A 26,387-nucleotide genomic window follows, 5' to 3' on the forward strand; every position below is an offset into this window, starting at 1 on the left:
AGATCCAAATCAGAGACAAGCTCCGAGCAAAACCACCCAAGACGGTGGGCATGGAGAAAACGGGAGAGGGAAAATCGAAATTAACAGAAATAAAAGGAAAAACGGAAGGGAAAGCCTCCCCCATTCTCAAGCCAAGGATCCCGATCAAAACATTGATCAAGATCTGGTAACAGAAGAGGAGGAAAGATAGAGTTTGAGTCGGTGGGTTTTTTACATAACTCGATTCCATACTTTCACACACTAATCTTTGAATGCATAATTCCAACATTTCTGAAAAAATATAAAGTAAGAGTATTACTTTCAATCACACTATTTGAATAGTACTAAATAGACATAAATTAATTAATACCTGCAAAGACTGCATTTACAGCTAATGAATTCCATACGGCCTGAATTATGGCTTTTGGCAATGAAGAATCTTCCATCTTCTGTTTCCGGAATGATTCTTTGAGCAAAGCTGAATCCACTGGAGCAAAGTCACATTCCGATGGCTAAATCCACTTTTCAAGAGGGGTCGAAACCAAAAGCTGGAATTATACCATATTACCATCTACCCCTCCCTCCTTCAGAAAGAGCAGCAAATGCTTCAGTGTAAAATGAGTGTAAATTTCAAACTCCTTCTCGAGTAATGGTTCTTGTGAGATCACTATCTTTCTAGACATAAAGCATTGCAACAGAGAAACATTGACACAGCAAAAAAATGAAGGAAAGGATCCACCAAAAAAAAAAGAGTAGATTATCACTATTGTTGCTAAAACCATGTCATCCCAGAAAAGATTGATTTAAAACTTACGTTTCCACCACGTACCGCAAATAGTCATAAATTCCAAAAAAACAACATCTTTACATCCTCTACTTGCTCCTCCTCCTCCTTCTTCTTCATCAAACCCTTGTGAGAGCTATGTGATCTTTCGCAATCTTTGATCTTTGATAGTGGATTAGACGCACGTAGGGACGAGTGTTGCCCCCAGTGGCTTTTCATTTTTTTTGAAACTGGCTTCATATTTAATTAAGAGCAATGCCCCCAGTGGCTTCTCTTTCAACGATTCTGCAAAATGCTTCTTGAAACAATCTAGAAAATGATAGAATCAATTCCAAAATTAAGAGGAAGTTTAGTTGGTTCTGGGTTAATTTGAGCTTCTATGGAAAGTTTTCTTCAAAAATAGAAAAAGAAAGAGAAACTAGAGAAATATTTTAGGGGATTATAAATTTGATGTTCGATTTGGAAGCCACTGTAAAATTTTCTTAGATGGCCAGTTGAATTTTTTGATTGACAGAAATAAAGGGAGAAATGGTTTGTAGCGAGAGAGCGAGATGAGAGAGTTTCTGGGTTGATGATGCCTTGACGGGTGGTAGAGGCAGAAAGGATTGATCAGAAATAAGGGTAAAAGTGGAAATCAGTATTTTAAGAAAATATCTCAAAAATTCTTGTTATTGGAAACCACTGCCATGAGCTTCCCTGTAATATGTACTCATTCAAGTTTTTTGTATTCATCAGCATTTTGTTCTCTGTGGTTGTTCATTTTTTATATTTATATATTAATTAAAATATTAAAATACTGGTTTTATACATATACGATGCAAAATACCTTAATATTTCATTTAATATTATAAATTTTTATATGATGTTAATTAAGCAAAGCAACGAATCTTCTTCAGTATCCATTATGCGTTGGACACCCTATGATAAAGGTATCATTTGAATTTTTATATTAAATTTTTTTTTTTGAAACCTACCATTAATATTCAGAACAAAATTTTTTTTTTTTTTTTAAATCCGCTATTATGAAAATTCAAATTAGCAATAATCTAACATCTCGTTATCAATTGTTTCATGATTACAACCATTATAACACCCCTGCAAAGAAGAACCTCAATGAAATATTCATATTTAAAATCAAATCCACTAACATTTAAATTTTACCAGAAGTACATAAATAGTTTTGTTATTTATAAGGTCTACATAATTTGAAATAAATGCCGAATTCAAATCCTAATCTAGTACTGGATTGAAATCCTAACATGACATTGAATTGAAATCCTAATAGTCTTGAAGCAATGACCACCATCTCCACAAGATTAGCTCCCGTTCTTGTTGCATAATGGCTGATAGAGGCATGATTCCTAAACATATGGAGCAAGTTAAAGACGAGTTACTGCTCAGAAATAGCATATGTACAAAATCATAATATGAACTGTAAAAAAGTTCCAGATCCAATAAATATAGTCAAAATGCAAAGATAAATATATACTTACTTGATTAATCAATTTGCATATTGGGGCAATCAAATGGCATTGTAGGACGGTAGACATCATCATCTGGTGAAAAAGTAACAGTCGATGTCCTTTGAGACGTGTCACGAGCAAACTGAGACATCGTTTGCATGACATCTTCTTGCGTATCCACTGATATTCCGCATTATTTAAACATCTCTCCCATTTTTTGGAGTGCCATCTCTACGCATCTTACTTCAAACAATTGTTCCATCCGTTTTGTTTGCTCAGCTATTTTGCTTTGTAGTTCCTCCATCATGTGTGCTTCTCTCTCTTGTGCCTTTTTCGCTTGCTCTTCCAATTGCTCTCGCAACTGTTTCACTTCTCTTGATACTCCTCGCTCTTCAACATGGATTCCAGGGACTTCAACCCAAGTAACCCCTGCTCCAACACCTCTCACTCAGTTCCCCTTCTCCTTACTAAGAACTTTAGCATACATTTCTTCACGGATTTCTGGAGTAGTGATGTCAACATTCATGCTTAGCCTTTTTTGTTCAGCCTCTTCAAAATCTGCCTACAACAAATGTAATGGATAGACCATAAGGAAAGGAGACACGAAATATCTACAAGTATAATAAAACTACAGATAAATTAGCTTCCAATTGCCTTTGCAGATGCCGCATCGATTGGTTCTTGGGACCATTTCCTTTGATGCGTTAATTTAAATAGCTCCCACCTATCTGGCTCTTTACCATGAGAAATTTCCTATGCAATAGATTGTATATATATTCAAAATATGCACTAGATATACAAGAAGGTGGGCAGGTAAGAGAGAGAAGAAACAAAGATACAAAGAGTTGGAAACAAATCCAAATGTATGCAGGTAATCACATTTTTAATAATTGAACTAATAATCTGTAAATAATTCCTTGACGTGTTAATTATAGAGCTTGTTATTTAATTACAGGCAAGGCAGATGTTAACTTTTTCACCGAGATTAAACAATTACTCAGCAATGGAAGAACTTACCAAGCATGCAACAATTAATCTTGAATTACTAACTTCTCAAAAAGCATAGTTGTCCACAAATTTTATAGTAACTTCTCAAAAAGTTCGAAGGGATTTTAATACACAATTGGCAGCAACACAATCTTTTGTCCCGCTCAATTTCTCTTTTCCATTGTTTCCCTTTTGATTTCAGGCATTTTGCTCTCTCTCTCTCTCTCTCTCTCTCTCTCTCTCTCTCTCTCTCTCTCTCTCTCTCTCTATATATATATATATATATATATATATATATCAAACACCAGCTCTCTATTATTTGTCCCGCTCTCACTCTATTTTGTCCCACTCTCTGCACCCGTGAAGGTCCCCCAATTGAAAACGTGAAGCTGTGGTGGTTTTCTAATTGACTACAAACTCTAAACAGCCTCTTTATATAATTCAATTTAGTTGATTTCTGAATAAAATAAAAGGAATATAGTTTCTACCTCATCAGGTTCTTTTTTTCCGCTCTGCTTGATAAAGCACAAAATATTCTTCCATAGCCTTCTTCCCCATTAAGGTCACAACCAAGTTCCCCAATGTTGCAAGAGCTTTCTCGGAGATTTCTTTATCAGAGGACAATTTCAAGAGTGTGTCCACTACCCCATTGGAGACTAAATCTCCTGCATTGTCCAACATGGTGGATAGGTTGTGAAGTGCACCCAAACATGACTGTTTGGTTTTGACATTGCTTGAATCTGACTCTAGAATGCCAACTAGAAAAGGGACAATTTCAGATGAGGGCAGAGGAAATGGGGTATTTGCAAGTGAAGATAACAACATGAGCAGTTCTGCAAATTGATGCCTTGTTGGCTCATCGAGACTGTTGATGTCTTTCTGTAGTTTGGAGAAGATTTCTGCCTCAACCATAAGAGCCTTGTTCCTGAAATATTAAAGAGAAAGTTAGACATAGAAAAACAAAATACATGTCTCAGCTTTTGTCTAGCTTGAGGTTGACAATGAGCCTTGTTCCTGAAATATATCACTAATACGATATTGATCAAATTTAATGATGAAGAACAATCTATAAACAAATAAACAAATTGAGAATGTAATACCTTCATTCCCCAATACTCTTCTAGAATTGGTTGCCTTCCTTTCCAGGTCTGTTACCCTTTGCTGTTTTATTCGAGCTAAAATTGCCACAAAATCCATAACAATACAGATCATAATCAAATTGAATCCAAACCAAATCTTGATAATAAAATGAAATTGAAGTTAAGAAAATTACCTCAGTAAAACTTTGGCCTGCCTCAGAAAAGCTTCTCAGTCTGAACCCAAAATCACACTATTAGTTAGAACTAAAACCTCACTACCATTGATAATGAAATACCCACCTTGGTCATAAGGACACTCCCTTTGTCCGTCAAGTATTTCTGCGATCATAACTCGAATGGAGCATAAATAGGACCTGATACCGATACAATATTACAAATCTATAAATCCCCAACCTTTAACAAAACCCAGGTAGGGGTATGAGAAACACGATGACTATCATGCACCATATACCCAGTTGTAAAATGCAAACAAAAACACAGCTTCGTACCTCAATCAATTCGTTGTAGTACTGCGTTCTTCCTCCTTTAACTCCCAAAAGCTCCAGACCTGCTTATCATGTCCAAGGAAGCTGTACACTCTCTCTCCGACCGATCTCAAATAGAAGTGATTTTACCGTCTCTCTCCCTCCATCACCCTTGTTGTCTCTGTGTGGAGCAAACACACAGAGCTCCATCAAAACCACACGGCAGCACTTGACGCAAACAGGTAGAGGGGGTAATTACGTAAATAGCAGGCCTGAGCTTCTTTTGTTTTTTTCTTTTTTTCTTTTGTTTCTTTCTCTTTAAGCAGTAGATGTATATAATTAGGGCACCACAGTGACCACATAAAAGAGTACTTTGTCATCAAGCGTTAATAAAAGGAAAGATATTATGACAAATAGATAAAAGTGCCATAGTGTAAATATATTAAAAAACAAAAATTGTTAATATATTGAAAAACAAAAACAGTACCAAAGTTGCAACAAAATAATTACCAGAAAAAAAAATTGTTAAAAAAAAAAACTATTTCAATTTCATTCTATGACATCATTCACTAGAACACCGTCCATGTCTGTTCTTGCTATTCCGTCATCGTTAATCTCTACAATCAAATTTTGGGCATCATAGGGCTCTAGTTCTATGTCTGTGCCCATATCAAATAAATCTCTGGGTTGGGTTCGGATCACTGTGTGCCAATTCGGTTCAGTTGGGTCTTGAACATAGAAAAATTGCACTGATTGTGACGCAAGAATGAGAGTGTCAGGTTTAGGAAGTAGATGATCAAAATTTACAAAAATGAAGCCATACTCGTCCATTTTGACGGCTCTATTGCGAACTCTATTATCTGCCCAATCACAATCGAATAATAAGACTTTTCGACCATGGTGATAATCTAGCTCAATGATGTCTGTTTGTACACCATAGTAATCTTTTACACCATCCCTTGGTCTGCGATCTCCCGCAGTAGCATAGCTACTCACCCCAGCTTTAACAAACACACTGCAGTTTTGAGTATTTGATTGGGCATCGATACATTTAACAAAAAAGCGAAACCCGTTCATGATGTACTTGTTGAATCGCCTTGCCTTTTTATGTGGTCCTATAGGCAAGGCTCTAATGTCTGGGTCGACAACTTCTTTTCGTTGTACTCTTCTCTCAATCTGTATCATTAAAATATGATGCTTCACTTATATATATGACACAAGTGTTATAAAAAGATATGCTTTAAATGGAAAAAAATCTTACCAATTCCTGAAAGTATGTCGAAAATGTATTATTTGCTTGTCTTTCACCCTCCATCAAAGTTGTGCGTCTATTCTTAGTCCGCTGTGTGTTTGCCACATGGTCGCTAACAATGTCAACAATGACTAGTTAGTGATACATGAATTATGTTTAATCAATGGTAGCAAAAGAATGAACAATATTAAATAACTTACTCTAGATGTTGCTTAATTTGAGGGCAATTTATCAACACGTGTATGTGCACGTTCCCACTCAAGGTCAGTTAGTGTAAACTCGTGTCTTGGTTCGATGGACCATCCCATTCCGACAAATAATGGTAATCCTTTACGAGGAACAATCCCAGGGTCATCAGCATTACGACCAATCCTTGCTCTTTTTGACTCAACTCCATCTGACAGATACATTGTGCAAAATGATAGACATTCTTCAATTATATAACCCTCTGCAATGCTTGCCTTAGGCCTACTCCTATTGCGTACATACTTTTTTAAGTCATGTAAGTATCTGGCTCAAAAGAAAAAAGAAAAAAAAAGTTAATTGTTAGCTATGATATATATCATTCACTCCTTATGATGAAATTAATTGTAGCTCGATCATAAACAAAATATATATGATATATATAGGGTTAGTTATATATATATATATATATATATATATATATACATATTCACAAGCGTTAGTAATTAAAACAAAATAAGTAAGTAAAGTAACTATGAATTAAATTGAATGGAGCCGGTAAACAGTGCATATACGCATATATATCAAGTTGTCAATATATCTATATAACTATAATATATGTCGACAGCTAGTTTTCTTTTTTCATATATAAATCAGAAATATAAACCGTATAAATGTTTCAAAAAAAATAGCTATCTAAAAAAAAAAAAAAATTATTTGACATACCTTTCGATTGGGTACATCCATCGAAATTGCACAGGTCCTGCAATTGCTGCCTCGTTTGCCAAGTGTATTAGAAGGTGTACCATGACGTCAAAAAAAGATGGTGGCATTATCATCTCTAATTTGCAAAGTGTTTCAGCAATCCGATTTGATAGATCACGAAAATGGTCCACAGTACCAACTTTGGTACATACTTGTCTGAAAAATGCGCTGAGTTCCAATAGCACCTTGGTTATGTCTGGTTTTAGTGAACGACGGATGGCCACTGGAAGTAGATACTGCATGATTATGTGACAATCATGACTTTTAAGACCAATCAATTTTCTTTCATCAACTCTTACACATCTACGAATGTTCGATGAAAATCCATCAGACACCCGAACCGAATCAAGTACTTTGCACATTAGTGTCTTCTCATCATTGGATAAAGTGTATTTTGCTGAGAGCAGCCATGTTCGGTTACCGCGTGCCTCAGGATGGAGCGAACGCTTAACACCCATTAAGACCATGTCAAGGCGTGCCTTTAAGCTATCTTTATTTTTTCCATCAATTCCTAGCAAAGTCCCAATGACACTCTCTGTAACATTCTTCTCAACATGCATGACATCTATATTATGACGCAATAATAAGTCCTTCCAATAAGGTAGTTGAAAAAAAATACTCTGCTTCCTCCACGGTCCTGTATATTTTGTGCTATCATTATTCTGAACTCGTTTCCTTTTACGATCAGAACTTGTTTCCTTTCCCTTTCCAAATTGAAAGCTCAATGTACTTAACGCTCTCAAACAATCTAAACCTGTCATTGGTTTAGGCGGTTTATGATGCTCAGTTGATCCATTGAAGTTATTATACCATGTGTGAAAAATATGGTTATCTGGTAGCCACTTTCGATGTCCCATGTAGATTTCTTTCTTACCATGATGCAACCTAAAAGAATCAGTCTCTTCACCACAAGTTGGGCAAGCCTTAGATCCCTTTGTGCTATACCCAGACAACATGGCATATGCAAGGAAGTCATTTATAGTCCACAATAATGCAGCTCTCATATGAAAAACCTTTTTTTTAAACGCGTCATATGTAGGAACCCCTTCTGCCCATAGCATTTTCAATTCATCTATCAAAGGCTGTAGATACACATCTATGTCATTTCCGGGACTTTTAGGGCCTGGGATGAGCAACGATAGCATCATGTATGACTTTTTCATGTATAACCAAGGAGGGAGATTATAGACAGTAACGATAACAGGCCAAGTACTGTGGGACAAGCTCATCATACCGAAAGGGTTGAATCCGTCACTGGCTAGACCCAAACGGACATTTCGACCATCAGAGCCAAAATTATTGTCAATTTTGTCTAATTCTTTCCAAGCAAGAGAATCGGCTGGATGACGTAGAACCCCATCTCGTGGTCTCTTTTTAGAATGCCAAACCATAAATTCAGAGGTGTGGCGAGACATGTGCAACCTTTGAAGTCTTGGCCCTAATGGAAAGTAACGCAAAACTTTGGCTGGTACCTTCTTTATGGGGGAGGTGTTCTCTTTGTACCGACTAGTACCACATACATGACAAACTGTGTTTGAAGCATATTCCTTCCAATATAACATGCAATCATTAGGACACGCATCGATTTTCTGGTATGTCAACCCAAGACTTTTGATGAACTTTTTTGTTAAATAGAAGGAAGCAGGAAGAGTTTCCCCTGGGGGCAAATAAGCCTTTAACAATTCAAGCAACTATGTGAATGATACATCACTCCAACTGTTCAATGCTTTTATTTGATATAGCTTTATCAAAAAATCGAACATCTTTTTTCCTGCACCAGGGTATAATTCAGTGTCAGATTTTTCTAAAAGCTGGTAAAATCTTTGTGCATCAGGGGTAGGGTCGTTAGGCAAGGATGGACCTTCAGTAGGATCTGATGGTTCTTGTAAATCATCTTCACCTTCATACATGCCAAATGCATCGTGCAACATATCTTGCACATCAGAATCTGGTTGATGTGACGACGGTCCCGGCAAATTAAAATCTGGTTGATATGATGAAGGCCCTGCCATATTATGATCAACTACAGCTGGTAAATGCTCACCATGCTCGGTCCAGGGGATGTTAACATATTTAGGATCCATGCCGATGCCATCCACCCTAAGATGTTGCTCAACAATAGCAGGTAGTCTATTGTAGCCATTATGACACCTTTTACACGGACACTTGATTGTACCTTCAAAAGAAGCATGCTCTAAGGCATAATTGAGGAATGCATCTAATCCAGCATTATATTCATCAGTGTGCTTATCTAAAAATATCCATTCCTTGTCCATATCGTTGATCAAAGATTTGTTATCAAGCTGCATAGAAAAAAAAAGGAACGAGTATTTAGTTTTTGGTGAAAATAAAAATTGATTTCTAAAGTCATAACTGATACTTAAAAAGGATCGATAAACAAATATTAATAATAATTGGAATAAAAATTAATACCTTTTGATGATTGATGCTATCTCTTTTTTAACTGAAAGTTTGTTTGATTAAATTTTGTTTCCTGAACCGCAATTTATAGCACCTCAGTGGTTTGCATTGGATGTGCACAACGTGCACAGTTGTTGAATATGGAAGTGCACAATGCACAATTAGAATTGGATTTGGAAAGTGAATGCATAATTTACATTGGATATGGAAAAGGGTGCACAATTTGCATTGGATATGGAAACTGAAATAGTAGCTATTGGTTACCATATTGGATACAAAAACAAGGAACGTGGCTAATAAAAACTAAATATGATTATCGGTATGTTAGAGAAAAATTTGGAATCTTATTTGTAAGTCAATTCAATTGAAACTCTTTTTTTTTTTTTTTTGAAACTCATTCTCAATCTGCACCTAATATATTAGAAATAATAGATATGCGGCAAATTAAAATGGATAATTATGTCGGCGAATTAAACCTGGTTAATAATTATACTTGAAATACCACCAATTTTTGCTAAACGTATGACAATTTAATGGATACAGATTGCATAATTTATTTTGCAATTATGCCCATTAACTTATAATACTAAAACTCTAATAACATATTAAATCTAAAAACATAAGAAAATAATGAAACATATATTTTTTGCAATACGATTGAATATGGAAGTGCACCAATGTACAATTAGAATTGGATTTGGAAACTCAATGCGTAACTAACATTGGCTACAGGAAAAGGTGCACAATTAGCATTGGATATGGAAATTGAAATTGTAGCTATTAGTTACCATATTGGATACGAAAACAAGGAACGTGGCTAATAAAAATTAAATACGATTATCTGTATGTTAGAGAAGAATTTGGGATCTTATTTGTATTTTGACTTTTACCCACTTCAATTAAAACTTTTTTTTTTTTTGAAAACTTATTCTCAATCTACACCTAATATATTAGAAATAATAGATATACGGCAAACTAAAACTCATAATTATGCTGGCAAAGTAAATCTGGTTAATAATTATATTTAAACAACCATCAATTTTTATTAAACGTATGACAATTTAATGGATACAGATATGCATAGTTTATTTTGCAATTATGCCCATTAACTAATTATACAAAAACTCTAATAACATTTTAAATTTAAAAACACAAGAAAATAATGACACAGATACTTTTTGCAATAAGGAAAGATGATTAATTTGTAAATTTGAATAAATTAAATACAATAAATAATTAGATATTATTACTTCACACTCTTAACCGTATCTATATCAGATACTTATCCGAATATTTAATATAATATATTAATTTAATATTTTATTTAGCAATGAATACGGATTTTTGTCTTTAATAAATGTATTAACTTATTTTATTGAATATATTTTTTATTTTGTCACTGTTATCGGTACCCATAAAACAAAGAATACTAAAAGTATAAAAGGGTGTCATTTGCTTTACTTAAATGATACACTTAGAAAAGTGTATCCAAAATGGGTGGCCACTAGAGATTTTGCTAGTAATGTGTTATTCGAACTTTCAGAAAGTCATCATACACACTCATTCGGGATAATTAAACTGTTTAGAGATAATAAAACATTGAACTTAGAATGTAAATTAATTAAGTTTCAGACAAAGCAACGCCCATAAATTGATAAACTATAAAGAGTACTTGTAGCAAAGAATGAAAGCTAAGTGAGTTGTGTTACCTGGAAAAATTACATTTATGGCTAGTGATTTCCATCCAGCCCTTAGTATAGCTTTTAATAAAGAAGAGAGATGTTTGAGTGACTGTTGGAGCAAAGAAGAAGACCTCTCGGACCCAACAATAACGAAGAGAGGTGTTCGATGGAAAGGATCCACCAAAAACTGAGGACCCAAGGCCACCTCTTGTGCTCACTAAAAGCTTTGTTCTTGGAGTTAATTGTCACTATTGAAAATATGGATGATCTTCGACCTGATACAATACTACAATATATTGTGATGAGTTGAGGGGAAGCATGTGCCTTCATTATATTTTCTTCTTACATGCGGGTGGGTTTGTAACATTCAATCATGTAGATTCCTGCAATTGTATGGTAGATAGAACAATAACCAAGAACTGGAATAGATTATATTCTTGCACATAGCCTGAACATGCAATTTTTGTAAATATGTACCTTTCTGTTGAGTTGCAAAGAAATCCAAGTCTTGTACATTTCATTCTGACCAAGAATTTTATGATCTGTTACATTCATGAGTGTTAGCAAAAGAGTAGAAATAGTCCGACTCCCACACCCACCAATTGTCAAATTTGCAAAAGAGTATATGTATATACTATTTGGGAAAAAATGCAAACAGTATCTGACCTTTGGCCCATTAGTAACTTTAGTACCTGACAAAAAAAAATATCACTTTGGTACCTCAAGTTCGAACCCCGACCCAACATTAGTACCTGGACCGTTAACTCTACTTAACTCCGTTATGGAGACTACCAGCTGTCATATTTTAAAGGGTATTTTCATCTTTTTATATCTTAATTAATTTTTTTTTCTTTAAGCATCTCTCTCTCTCTCTCTCTCTCTCTCTCTCTCTCTCTCTCTCTCTCTCTCTCTCTCTCTCTCTCTCTCTCTCTCTCTCTCTCTCTCTCTTCTTCTTCTTCTTCTTCTTCTTCTTCTTCTTCTTCTTCTTCTTCTTCTTCTTCTTCTTCTTCTTTCTCTTCGTCCTCGTTCGGCCAAATAAAACAGAGCTAGTGTCAATGTAGAGAAGAATTCCCAGATTTTTGGAACAAGAGACTCTAGCCTATAATCATCACATGGAAAATCCCAATCTTCCAAATAGAAATGGAAAATCCCGATCAGATGAGAGAGAGAGAGAGAGAGAGTGGATTAGATGAGAGAGTTTTTTCCCAATCCAAAACTCCACAATCTTCGCTCTCTCCTCTTCAATCTCCAAAACCCAAATCTTTACATCCAAAGCCCCAACCCCAATTCCCCGCCGTTCCCTCAAAATCAATTTCAAACGATGCTCTGCCTCGTTGTTTCAATCTCCACATCAATTTCATGAACTTCTTCCTCTTCCCCTAACTCACCAATTTCACCAGAACCCAGTTGCTCTGAAACACCAGCAACCATCCATCCTCCTCCCCAATTTACAGGTGGGACGCGGGACTGCTGATGCGGGGGCAGTAGCGCGGAGGGTGATGTGAGTGCAGAAGGGGGGGCGGCTAGGCGATGCGCTGGGCTAGGCTGGGCAGCGACTGACTGGGCGAGGCTGGGCAGCGCTCGGCTTGGTGTGCCCGTTTGGCCGGCTGTGGGGCTTCTCGGTTGGGCTGCTGCAAGTTGGGTGGGACTGGAGAGGAGGAGGCGCGGGGCTGCTGGAAGAATTTTTTTTTCTTTGCTTTTTTTGGTTTAGGGTGACGATTTCTTCTAGGGTTTTGGTTTTTGTGGAGGAGGTGGTGGGGCAGAAGTGTCGGCGAGAGGAATGAGGGTTATGATGGTGGTGGTGGGTGGTCGTTGATAATGGTTGAGGAGAGAGAGAGAGAGAGAGAGAGAGAGAGAGAGGTAAAATATATAAATATATATAAAATAATGAATTAAATATGAAAGGACGAAATTACCCTCAATATATGCCACCTGTCAGACGCCGTTACTGAGTTAACGGCTCCAGGTACTAAAGTTGGGTCGAGGTCCGAACCTCAGGTACCAAAGTGATATTTTTTTTTGTCAGGTACTAAAGTTACTAATGGGCCAAAGGTCAGGTACTGTTTGCATTTTTTTCCCATACTATTTTTATCCTTTTCCTGTCGTTTCTCGATGAAAGGAAATAGGAAAAAATTCAGTTTGCTCCCCTGAACTTTAGGATTAAAATCAGTTTGGTCAATCTTTTTAAGAATTAATCTAGGCGGTCCCTGATCTCTCAAATAGCATCACCCGAGTCCAAAATTTGACTTTGGCTCGAAACATGACGTCATGTGCTGAGTTAGAGCCGACATACATAGGGTTTAGGGGCCCACTTTTCAGACTTCTAACACCTAATAAGGGCAAAATGGACATTTCTAATTTATTCTAATTTCTAATTTTTATTTTTGTTTTTGTTTTTTCTCTACTCTCTCTCTCTCTCTCTCTCTCTCTCTCTCTCATTTCATATGAAAGCCTCCATCGCCGAGAAGCTCCAGCACGCCAGCTGCCTCCTTCAGTCCTAACCCAAATCAATAATCAGAACTAGCCATTGGATGAGGTGGAGCAGATCGAGAAAGCATTAGGTGTCCTGTCAGGGAGGTATTGTCACGCCCCTGATTTTACACACATGAAAATCGATATATATAACCCCATAATTATATATGCATGAACGTCCAGTCATCAATATAAAATACCTGGAATCTTTTTCCCTTTAACTTACACAGATATTGATGCCCTGAACCCTCAAAGTTAATATACACTCGCTCCATAGAGTTATATATTACACAAGCTTACGAATTAAATTGTCAACAACAAGATAAAACGTAAATGCTCCTCAGAGCTCACTACAACGGAAGTCCAAATAATGGTAAAGTCACGAAGATGGTTTCCTACCGTAAAGCTGCTAGCTCACTGCCTCAACCTTGATTACCCTAACCTGCAGGATTAACCCCTACACCGTTTGAATAGTGTACCGGGTTGTCACACAACAAACCCGGTAAGCTTTTGCAAGCCCGTATGAGTAACTCAAAACACACATGCACAACTCACGCCAAACAAGGAAAACAACTCACGCTTTGATTCCTTAAAACATGAAATAAGGAGAACAACTCACACTTTAATTTCCTTTCAAATCGAAATAAAAGAAAGCAACTCACACCTTGTTCCCTGTTAAAACGAAACATAGAAAACAACCCACACTTGAATTCTATCAATAAAACATAGAAAACAACTCACACCTTGAATTCTATCAGTTGTACCATAAGCGTACCATAGAAAGCAACTCACACCTTGATTTCTATCAGTAAAACATAGAAAACAACTCACACCTTGTTTCCTATCAAATGTACCATAATCGTACCATAGAAAGCAACTCACACCTTGATTTCTATCAAAACGTTAATAAGGAAAACAACTCACACCTTGTCCCCTTAAAAACCATTAATAAGGAAGCAACTCACACCTTGTTCCCTAAAAATACGTAATGTCATGAGTTGTAAATAACCAATTCCCGTTACCCCATGAATTACCTATATGGCAGACTGATTAGAGCTCTAACTGAAAAACGTAACCACTCGTCCGGCCAAAGACGTGGTCACCTGATATTCTGCCCAAGGTCTCAGACCTTCGATCCTCGGGCCGCAATGTCCCTTGGAGCAAAATATTAAAGGAGTCGCACTGGACCCAAAATGTTACACAAATCGCAATGCTTTTGAAAACAATCGAAATCAACATTTCCATAATCATTGTTTTCCGAAAAAGCCATAACACAAAACAATAAAAAGCATCAATTCATGCCTATTGTTTTCATACCCAAATCTCAACACTTTTCTCAAATCTCAATGCTTTTGAAAACAAATCGAAATCAATCATTTCCACAAATCATTTGTTTTCCAAAAGCCACACTCCAAAACAATAAAAAGCATCATTTCATGCATATTGTTTTCATAAATCCACAAACCACCAAAACATATATATTTCACGCAAATATATATCTACTAATACATGAATATGTATGTATATATATACATCCCATAATATATATATATACACACACATAGTCATCTACTCAAAAATACCACTAATAACTCTCAAAACAATAAGGTATTCCCGTTCGTGAATGAACTTCGTGAGATTACTCACCTCGAAACTCCCGCTGCGTCTTCTATACAGAACCGAACTAACACTATCACCAACAACTCGTCCAATTCACCTTTAGAAGCACCTAATCACCAATGATCAAAATCAGTAACGATTCACATTTGATTTAAGTCCGAAACCCTTGTTTTGAACTAAAATCCCCAAAGTGGCGCCAATCGAGGCAAAACCACATCCGAGACCTTCCAAAGTCTCTGGAATACGTCCACGATCGATGTGACCAAACCACAAGTCGATCGGACGCTCAAATCCTCACGGATAGAATAAATCGATCGGTATGAAACTGCAAAAATCATAACAATTCCATACGAACTCCAAAATTTGCATATTATATATCAAAACGCTCGTATCAACAAGTAGAACATATATAATACCAAAAACAGTTCCTTAACTGGCCGGAACACAGTCGGAACGCCGCCACAGACGGAGGCGCACCGCCGCCGGCCAAAACTCAATATTTCACAAAACTCCTAACATTAAAGTTCTTCATCTAAGCATGCTTGTGAATCCTCATAACTAGCTCGAAGTCAGAAAACAAGCATAAAGGGTCGAAAACTACCTCACAAGTCGTGAACAGTAATCCAATCCGAGTTGATCGAAGTTTCACGTGAATCGATCCAAACAAACACCATGGATCGATCAGCGAGCTTGTTCTGAACTCAACTAAGGAAGCCTGAAGCCATGAAGTCGCCGGAGTTGAGTTTTCCGGCTGGGTCCGAAAACACTAGGCTGCACCGCCTTGCAGCGCCGCCGTGGAAGAGAATCGGCGATAGAGGGCACCACAGGGATGACCAGACGGAAGAGGCGAACCTGCTGACCAAGTTTCACGGCCAGAGACCACCGCAGTTGGCCGGAAAATCCGGGTCGGGTCGGCCGGGTTCGGGTCGGGTCAGTTGAAAAACTTCGACTCAGAAGGTGCAGACGAGAGAGAGAAGAGAGAAGGAAATATTTCCGGAAATGGAAATATAGAATTATGAAAGAATTCTGATTTTTTTCTCTATTTATACTAAAACGGAAACTTCTTCCGCTAGCCATAACTTTCTCAAACAAACTCCGATTCTCGCGTTCCACACGTCCACGAACTCGTATCGACGCGTTCTACAACTTTCGTGAAGGAAGTTTTCGGAGAATCCCAACGAATAAAAAGTCAACCTTTGGCAACCCCCCTAAAACCATATTCTTCAATTAATTATTCGCCCGAAACACTTCCGCTCCATCCACGAGCCACGAAACCGTCCAATAGTTAAAAAAATTAATTCCGGAAAATCCTCGGAAAATAAATACGAATTTCTGGGGCATCACAGGTATTCAATTCATAATTCAAGATTCATAGTATACCTTGAATTCACAAAACCAAGGGATACTCCCCTCGTTCTCTTCCGACGGAGGCAAAACATACCGGAATTCCTCATTTCAGCAAACTGAATGATTTGAACCCAACCAGGCATGTAGTCATGCTCCAAAACATCAAATACAAGTCTAAAATCTAGCCTCCTGAATAGTTGTTGGAAAAGTCCAAGAAAACCCTGCCGTGCACAGTGAACTCCATCGGCACCAAAAGCAACTAAAAACCAATTCGTTCATAACTTAAGAAAAATCAAAAACCATGTATACTATCGTGTAAAGAGTAAAGAAGAGATCGATTTTTGTACCTCATGCATTGCCGATGATCACAGGAGTCACTAGAAAACGCATCGAAACTTCGCCGCAAAACCTTGAAGCTTCAGGCTTCGATTCTCTCTCCTCGATCAACAATTGGACAAACCCGTACCATAGGGACATCGGGGAGGACGAGACAAAAGCTTTGGTGAGGGTGAGTCGGCCGGAGGTGGCCGCTCTAGCCCGTCAGCCTCTAGCTCCGAATTGGACGAAATTGAGAAATTAGGGCTTTGATTGGGTTTGGGAAGATAGAGAGAAGTTAGAGAAGCTTGTGCCTACACAACCGATACGTTATGTTTCGAGCCAAATTCAAATTTTGGACTCGGGTGATGCAATTTGAGAGATCAAGGACAGCCCAGATTAATTCTAAAAAAGAGGGACCAAACTGATTTTAACCCCAAAGTTCAGGAGAGTAAATTGAATTTAATCCAGGAAAATACGATACAAATAACTACAGACAAAAGCCACTAGGGCAATCTCCCTCTTGTTGATCAAATTGAGATGCAGGAGGAGTAGGTTATGGGTAAGGAATTCTGCCTAAGGGACATGATCAACTTGAGACCTAGTTTCTGTAACAAAATTAGCTTCACATTAGATATGAGAGTCAGGGTCTTTGCCAATTTTCTAGCATCTTTTGCTTGAGGCAATCAGAACTATAACCTGTAGATACATTTTGCATTTTCTGGCATAATGGTTAGCTATAGCCTTTAGCTGCATGGATTTCATGGTGTTTTTTCTTTCTTTTCTTCTAGTGGGTTTGATTGTTTGACTCTCCCAAGCAAACTATCTGACTGGAAGGCTGAAACTGAAGACACTTAGCATGACCAATTTTATCAACAGCCTCCCTTAAACCAAGCCAAGATCTTCAAACTTTATCATCCCATCATCTCCTTTAGCTTTAAGAAAGCAAATACTTTAAAAGGCTTTGTGAATATATCAGCTACTTAAGCTCCAGATGAACAAAAGTGAACTGCAATTTCTTTTTTCTTCACCAAATCTTGAATATAGTGATGCTTGTCCTCTCATGGAGGACTGGGTTCTTTGACAATGAGATTGCAGATTTGTTATCACAAAAGATTGTTGTGGGAATCTTCTATTCTTGGTGCAAATTACCAAGAATTCGACGCAACCAAATTGTATGAGTAGCACACCTAATTGCTGAAACATACTTCGTCTGCTTCAGTTGATGAAAGAGCTACCACTTGCTGCTTCTTTGATGACCAATATATAACTCCAGAACCAATATCAAAAACATAACCAGAGGTGCTCTTTGCCTTTTCATCTCCTGCCCAATCACTATCTGTATACCACAACCAACTCCACAATCAGATAAAATGAATATGTAGTATTAGAACTTCTCAAATTTACAAATACACAATGGTTGGTAATCAGAGCAATCTAGATGCAATACTGAAATAAGGTATGAGTAGATTAAATGGGTAACCAATAATAAAGATAAAGATGGTGGACACTATGCCTTGATGCCTATGCACGCTTTCTCAACTAATATGTAGACTGAGCACGAAAAACAGAAAAGCCCAGGGAAAAGCATTTAAAAACTATTAGAGTGAGTGGGCGAAAAATAAATGATTTCAACATAAATAAAATAAATGTAATTCTTTTTCGTTTTACTTACATATAAAAACCAAAACATGTTGTACAAGTTCAAGAAGAACACTTTTAACTATTTCAAATTTTATGAAAATACTCTGAATCATCTTCTATATTGAAATCTCAAAATGTACTATAAATCAATTCATTTAAAATACTTTAATATCTTAGAAATCTAAAATTATGTTGATATCTCAAACTCCATTTCAAAATCAACTCTTAATAAAATAAGCGATGACTAGAGGGAATTGTCGACCAGTCATCTTATGGCACCTAGAGGGTACTGCCGACTAGGAGATGCATCGGAGAGTATTGACTACTGGAATATAAGGAGGCGATGGATAGAGGGTACTGTTGACTAACCATCTCATTTGGAGGGTATTGCCAACTAGATGATGCATCGGAAAGTACTGCTGGCCAGATGATGCATCAGAATGTACTGTTGACCGGAATACTATGAGGCAATAGTTAGAGTGCACTTGCGACTAATTATCTCATGTCATCTAGAGAGTACTGCTAATCAGATGACGCTTTGGAGGGTACTACCGACCTGAATATATATTATGGAGGGTTACTGCCGACTTGAATATTGTTTGGAGGGTACTGCCGACCGGGTAATGCATGCGTGCGCGATCATAATCATATTTCATAATTTACCTCTCAATCCATAATCCAAACCATTAATTCCTCATTTCATAATTAACTCATCAACTCATAATATTCAAATCTCCATTTTTTGAAAAGGAAAATTCTCAATAACTCGATACTCAAATTACTTGATAAAAATCATCAAAAAAATCTCAATAATTCAACAACTTTTCGAAAGAAAATCTTATACCTCGAAATTCAATTAACTCGATAAAATAATAAAGACTATGGAAAATAATACCAACTTCATCAGCTTCATAAAGAGTGATTCTAGTTGGACCTCCAAATTTAATATTTGGACCTCCAACTTTTTTCAATTATTAATATATTTTGTCAAGTCATATGAAAAAACAAATGAGGACAAAGAGAGAAAACTTGAAAAAAATACTCTTCTTAAATTACCTCCCTAAAGATAACATTCAATTAAATTTATTTTTTATTTTATATTTTAAAATTTACCTAAAATAATTAAGTAAAAACAATAATTTTTATACATGGCCCATCATTTAATACAAAAATAAATTCAAAACAATCTGATTTGGAATTTCCTTAAACTAAATTAATTGAGTATTATGATATAGTTATTACTCGATCTTCCAACCCAAAATCCTTGAAATTCCTTCTTTTAGCAAATTCAAAAGGATTCTAGCAACATATCAAGATCGAGAACCTCTAATTATTTTTGGTGGAGGAGAGACCTACTCATAAGAGAGCAATATCATGTGATTTTGATTCTTCTCATGTTGAAGATATAGATAAAAAGTAGAGTAGCATATTGTTGTATCTTATGTTCAAGGTTGTTTTGGTAAAAATAAGGAGGTCTACTTAGCTTTTAAGTATTCTAAAAAGTAAATTAGAGGTGTACTACGTATAAGAGGTCCAAATAGCAAATTTGGGGGTCCAACTAGAACCACCCCTTCATAAATCACAATAATGCCTCGAAAACATAACTCATGAAATCTCAATAAATCAAAACTCGAATATCATATTTCATTTATTATCAATATAAATCAATACGATAAACTAATATTCAGAAGATAATACTGCATGCATATTTAATTAAAAATAAATGTCCACTCATAGAATTATGGCTATGATGGTTGTCCGACAAATTTCTCCTCGAGCTCGATCTACACGTCTTCTTGAAAAAATTGATATTATGAATAATTGTTTTCAATAATTGATAATAAAATCAGAACCCTAAAACAATAATTCGTCAAAAGCTTGAAATCATGTCGGAATGAGCTCAAATTTCATCGGTTACATTGATCCGATAACTATGTCAACCTATTGAAAAATGGGGTCGAACCAACAGTTGGATCATCACGAATAACACCCCGAAATCTCAAAACTTTGGAAATTCCGATCATTTTCAAAACGTACACCAATCAATCCAAAATTTATATCTACATGTTTGTAACGCTATCTTCTACCTAACAGACCAAAACAGACTGTCTGAAGTGGCCGGACGCACCCCCATACGATGCCACAAACTGCGACTGGGCCCCATGTGCCTCCACCTCAACCTACAAATTGGAACACAACCTATACACAAATTAATTCATCCCAACAAGGGGAAGGTTTTTGATACCTAGAGCTCAGCTTAACTCGAAGTGGATTGGCTAGAAAACGGCCTGAAAATTATCGACACTAGTGATCTTCAAGCCTTCGATTCTCTGAACTTTGTTCGATTTGAACTAATTGGTAGGTATAGGGATAACCAGCGAGATGAGAGCTTCAAAACCTAGGTAGTGGCGTTGCTAGAGGTTATCTGGAAATAGTGATCGAACTAGGTCAACAATACGAGTCTGCCGTAGTGTTTTTTCTTTGATTTGCTTCTGTTGACGGTGATCGGAGGAAACCAATGCAAGAAACATGGCCGGTGTGAGGAGACGCTCCAAATGTAATATGTCTAGCAGATTGCGAATTGCGGTGGTGGGACGGTGGCAAAACCCATAGGGTTTATATTCAGGTGGGTCGCGCTGGAGAGAAAGTGAAATTAGGGTTTTTCAATTGAAAATGGAAACTTCCCGAAATGGAAAGTTTTCCTTTACACTTGCTATTTATAGGAAGTTTTTGGAATTGTAACTTTGACTTTTCAGACTGTAACTTTTTCATACGAACCTGATTCTTGCATGTTGTATGTCCACGGACTCGGTTTAACGTGTTCTACAATTTTTGTGAATGAAGTTTCCTAAAAAACTTAGCCGAAGAAAAAATCGACTTTTGAAACCCCTAAAAAGTAAATATTTTAATGTTTATTGTCTAAATGACCAGCAAATGTGTAATTCTAGGTGCAGGAAGGGCAGAGCCACATTGGGGCCCATTGGGTCCCGTGCCCCACTGGATTTTTTATTTAATTTCAGTACTTAACAACCCTATAACTTGCTAAGAGTTTCCTTGTAGTAACGTTACCCTATATGGCGCAGCGGTTAGACTTAATTATTTTATATGGCTGGTCCCATGTTCGAATCCTGTTGTCAACATTGACTGTTTTGAGTTTTTTTTTCTTTCTTTCTTTTTTTTTGGTCTGGAACATTTGTGTTTATTATTTCACACTTTTTATTGTTTGTAACACTATACTTCCTTTTACTTTTAAAAGTCAAATATAATTTATATCCCATCATGAAAAGTTTTCTAAAATTTAAAAATATTTGATCAATAAAATTTGTAATTTAAAACAAATGATTTTACTGGAATCTTATTCTAATATTTTAATGTTTATTAAAAGTTTGGTATATAGTCTATGTTTCAAATGTTTTTTTTTAATTCATCTGAGTGCCCCACTTGAGATCTAATATTTTAATGTTTATTAAAAGTTTGGTTTATAGTCTATGTTTCAAATGTTTTTTTTTTAAATTATCCGAGTGCCCCACTTGAGATCAAATTCTGGCTGCACCACTAGGTACAGGGTGCAAGATTTGACCTATATTATCCTCAACTCCAATGAAAGCCTTTTCCTCTTCCTTTGCTTGCTCCAAATTTGCCTGTGAACCTCTTTTCTAACTTGAATTTTGATTATTCTGAGTTGAGCTTGACTAACCGCAGAACGACCAATTTTTCTCCTTTTTGAAGCCTAGTTAAGCTTGCAGGGCTTCTTCAATTACCATCTTTAACTTCTCATTCAGCCTTTGTTCATAGGCCTACAAGAAAATCATTAAATCATCCACCGTCATAACTTTAAGGTCTTGTGACTCCTCAATGGTTATGATCTCTCCTTCAAACCACTCTGTCAAGGTTCAAAGGATTTTCTCCACAATCTAGAGCTCTCTAATAACCTCCCCGTTGACTTTCATTTGATTGACCCCATATAGCTATTGATTAAACATGCCCCTTTTGATGCGGTAACATGTGCTATCTTCTCATAGACTTCAGAATCAAGAATTGCTCCATAAATATACATCAGGGCTTTCCTATATTTCTTCCTATTATTTCAAATCAATTCTTCTCTTTGGTTTTGTGTGAGATTTGCTTGATCTCCTAGATTTGTAAATCCATTGATCACCACCTCTCTGTACTCTATGATTTTGAAGAAGAGCCCTATCTGTGATCTCCAATGCTGAGAATTTCCTTGTCCATCAAATTTACCAATTGGGCATTGAGGAAATTCATTCCCTTGGTTCGCCATTGATTGCTACCCTTGCTCTGATATACTAGCTCTGATACTAGATGTAGAAACATAACACCAGTAGCAAATCACAACAGCAAATCCCAGCAACAAATATAGAACTCTAGCAAATCTATCACACACGCAATTTGTGGGGTCCGAGTCTTGTCCCATTTTCAAGCTGCCATGTGGAGAGGCTCCGAAAGAATGTATTACATGGCATGCTTGCTCTACCTAATTTTTCTCCTAATGTATATGACACATATAAGAGCAAAAGAAATGACAAATTGGGCTTCAAAATAATCCAAGCAATGTGTTACCTGCCACAATTGCCCTTCAAAAATTTCACTTATTTTTTGTTTTTGCCTTTTCCGTGTAGGGTGGAATATTTGAACCCAAAACTAATAGATCACAACACAAATTGCTCCGCATAGATGGGTGATTCTATCGGTCCGGACTACAAAATAACAACTAATATGAAACGGCAATAGATCAACAGTGTCAGTTTTCACTTTTAAAAAAATGACATTCATTGCACTGAATCTATTTATTCAATCACCACAAAATTTTGGATCACCTAATGACAATGAAAACAACTTTATAAAATAGTAAAGTGCAAGGTTACACATAAACTCATGCGCACACGTACACACACATATATTATTCGTTTGAGCTAAAATCATTTTACCACCCTGAACTTTACACTTAAAATCAGCTATGCCCCCAAACTTCTAATATGATCGCTTGTGCCCTTGTACTCTCCAATATGATCACTCATAATCATTAGTAAACTAATTCCTTAATTTCTTCATAAATTAGTGACAATATATGCATGGTCAAATTTTAGCCTTGATCATATAAATAGTGTGTTTCTTGCATGATTAAAGGCTAAAAACTAGTTTGAGTGGACAATAATATATGAATAAATTGATAGATTAGTGAAGGATTGGCCATAATTGATCAAATTGGAGAGTACAAGGGCACATGCAATCAAGTTAAAAGCTTGGGGGCACAATTGATTTTTAAGTGTAAAGTTTAGGGTGGTAAAATAATTTTAGCTCTATTCGTTTTCTCAAAAAGATCTTTATTACGCCCTTAGAGTTAGCCCAAGTGAAGAGTGGGCTAAAGTGTGTTGCAAAATTCAGTGGATGAACAATTTAGAAATTTGCAAGGTTCGAAAAATCGTTAGGCACTAGTCGGGGGGTGGCCAGGGGACTAGCGCCCAGATGCCTAGGCGGTTTTATTTATTTAATGTTTAATTTATTTTTATAACCTATAAAAATATAAATGTGTGTGTGTGTATATATATAATATATATATATATATATATAATATAATATACAGATATATAGAATTATTGTTAATAAATAATAAATAAGAATAATGGAGAATATTCTATAAGAGTATTATTCCCAGATTGCAATGACATTCGAACACATAACCTGATGGCCACCAAGAGATGAACTTTGAATCTTAATATTATAGGATATCAAAGAAACATGATTTCTTTCAAATCACTCTCGGACTCTCAGTATGTTACAGTCCTCTCTCCTTTGTTATCTCCGCCGTCATGGCTCTGAACCATTGCTCAAGAACTCATGGACTCGCCTAGTTTCCACTATCACAACTCTCTCACACTCAATTTTACTGTAAGTATTGCTCTAACCTCCCTATTCAACATAGACCCAACAGATTACATCGGCAAATTTGGAGACGAGAACCCAGTTGGAACGACTGGTTCCTCTTCAAGTGTCTTGTCTGTTTTTCCTTTCCAAGGACCTTAGGGATCATGACCGAGATCTACGTCATCGTCGGTTGCATCCGTCGACCACCTCATCTGGGGCCAAATTCGTTTGGTTCACCACCGCTCCAGATTAGTCAACAGGCCGCCTAACCCCTAACCGCCCAGGCGCCCGCCTAGGCCTCTTCGGCGGCCGCCTAACTCTATCCCGCCTAACCCACCAATTTACCACTACTCGAGTCGGAGAGCTGCCGCCCAGCGCCTAGGGGCCGCCTAGGCGGCTAAGTTTTAGAACACTGGAAATTTGACTTCTCGGTCTCTTTCTCTGCTCTCTCTCCTCCTCACAACTTGATCTCCCATCATTTACCTTTGGATTGCTCTATCGTGTTATCTACCTCTCTATTCCTTTCTCTGTATTTCGTTCTTCACATCAAAATAGTGATGGGAAAATAGCTCGTACAGTACCTGACCTTTTCTCCATTCTAAATTTCCATACCTCAAGTTTCAAAAATATCATAAAGTTACCCGAGGTTCTGACCTCAACCGAATAATCATACCTGAAGTTGTTAGTTCCGTTACGGAGGTTGCCAATTTGAAGTAAGAACTAACAGAATAATCATACCTGAAGTGAATAATCATACACTTCAAAATACACTTCCCAATTTGATATTAGAAGACCCACGAGACAAGAGCTTGATCAATGTTAGAACCTTGCTCAATCCAGATAGGTAAAAGAAAAAAATATGGACAGAGATAAAATCCAAGGGTGGGAAAGACGGAAGATTCTTGCCCCAAATCGTACAACAATTATGGAAAATTCAATTGCTACAAGGATTTGAAGGAAACAAGAAGCTAGACTTGACTTTCTCCACAAACTCACTGTTCTTAAACTGACCCAGATATTCAAGCTTCTCAAACTCTTTCAATCTCGCCTTCAAACCAAGGACGGAAAAATTGATTTTTTTCCCCGATATTTCGGAGAAATTTTCTTTTTTTCGTGTGGACGATATTATCCTTACATACCATGATAATTTCGCGAAATTATCGAAATATCGCGATATTTTGGAATATTTGGGAAATTTGGGCGATATTCCTGAAATTTCATCAATTTCTCATGGCCCAATAGCCCAATTTACCAATTTGGATTCAAAATAATAGAAAAAGAAGGTCAAACCAACTTGATGGAGGCTCGAACCTTGCTTGTGCAATGAAACCACAAACAACCTACCCATCCCTGCTGGAAGTAGATTTGGTAGTTGTTGCATTCCTTTTTATTTATATAAGGCTGTTCATAAATCTCAGTTTTATTATCCTTCTATTTTTCAATAATTTGTTTTATTGTAAAACATTTATTATTTTAAATACTTTCTATCTGAATACACTATTAATGTTATGTTAGAAAATTAGTAAAATATCAAAATTATAAATATTCATTTAATTAAATTTCAATAAATGTCTATGATTCAATGTATACTAATTCAATTTAAATTATACTAATGTATTATATAATAATATTTGTTTAATATATATATATATATATATATATTAAATAGAGTAGATAATTGATCAAATAAACATCTTCTAAAGTTGTATTTATAATTTTTATGTTTTTCCCTAAATTTTCATAGTTTATGTCAAATTTCTATTGATATCGATATTTTATTTTCATTTTTCAGAAGTTCGATATTTCCTCAATCTTGATATTTTAGTCATTGCTTCAAACACCCGAGTTGGCTCCCAATCTCCTCATCTTCACCATCTCTTTTCCACTCGCCCCAAAATTCAGTAAATTTCAAACTCCTCCTCCTCCTCCTAATCCTATCAAATTCCATCTTCACCATCTCTTTTTCATCTAATCCCAATCTCCTCATATTCACCATCTCTTTTCCACTCGTACCTTCTTGCTG

General features: G+C 36.5%; 1 protein-coding gene and 1 long non-coding RNA gene across 2 annotated transcripts; both read right to left on the reverse strand.

Moving 5' to 3' along the window:
• Positions 1–1,909: 1,909 nt before the first annotated feature.
• Positions 1,910–4,060, reverse strand: LOC112197012. Its single transcript, XR_002935516.2, has 3 exons — positions 3,702–4,060; positions 2,257–2,788; positions 1,910–2,124 (listed from the first exon to the last, which is right to left on the reverse strand). It is a non-coding gene; the product is annotated as an uncharacterized LOC112197012 (long non-coding RNA).
• Positions 4,061–5,326: 1,266 nt separating this feature from the next.
• On the reverse strand, positions 5,327–26,360 carry LOC121052872. Its single transcript, XM_040518803.1, has 8 exons — positions 26,206–26,360; positions 25,038–25,102; positions 18,043–18,173; positions 8,755–9,280; positions 6,939–8,634; positions 6,280–6,539; positions 6,039–6,160; positions 5,327–5,953 (listed from the first exon to the last, which is right to left on the reverse strand). The coding sequence occupies exons 1-8, from the start codon at positions 26,358–26,360 to the stop codon at positions 5,327–5,329; spliced, it is 3,582 nt and encodes a 1,193-aa protein (XP_040374737.1).
• Between the last annotated feature and the right edge of the window lie 27 nt (positions 26,361–26,387).

This window comes from Rosa chinensis, chromosome 4 (assembly GCF_002994745.2).
Source record: "Rosa chinensis cultivar Old Blush chromosome 4, RchiOBHm-V2, whole genome shotgun sequence".
NCBI lineage: Eukaryota > Viridiplantae > Streptophyta > Magnoliopsida > Rosales > Rosaceae > Rosa > Rosa chinensis.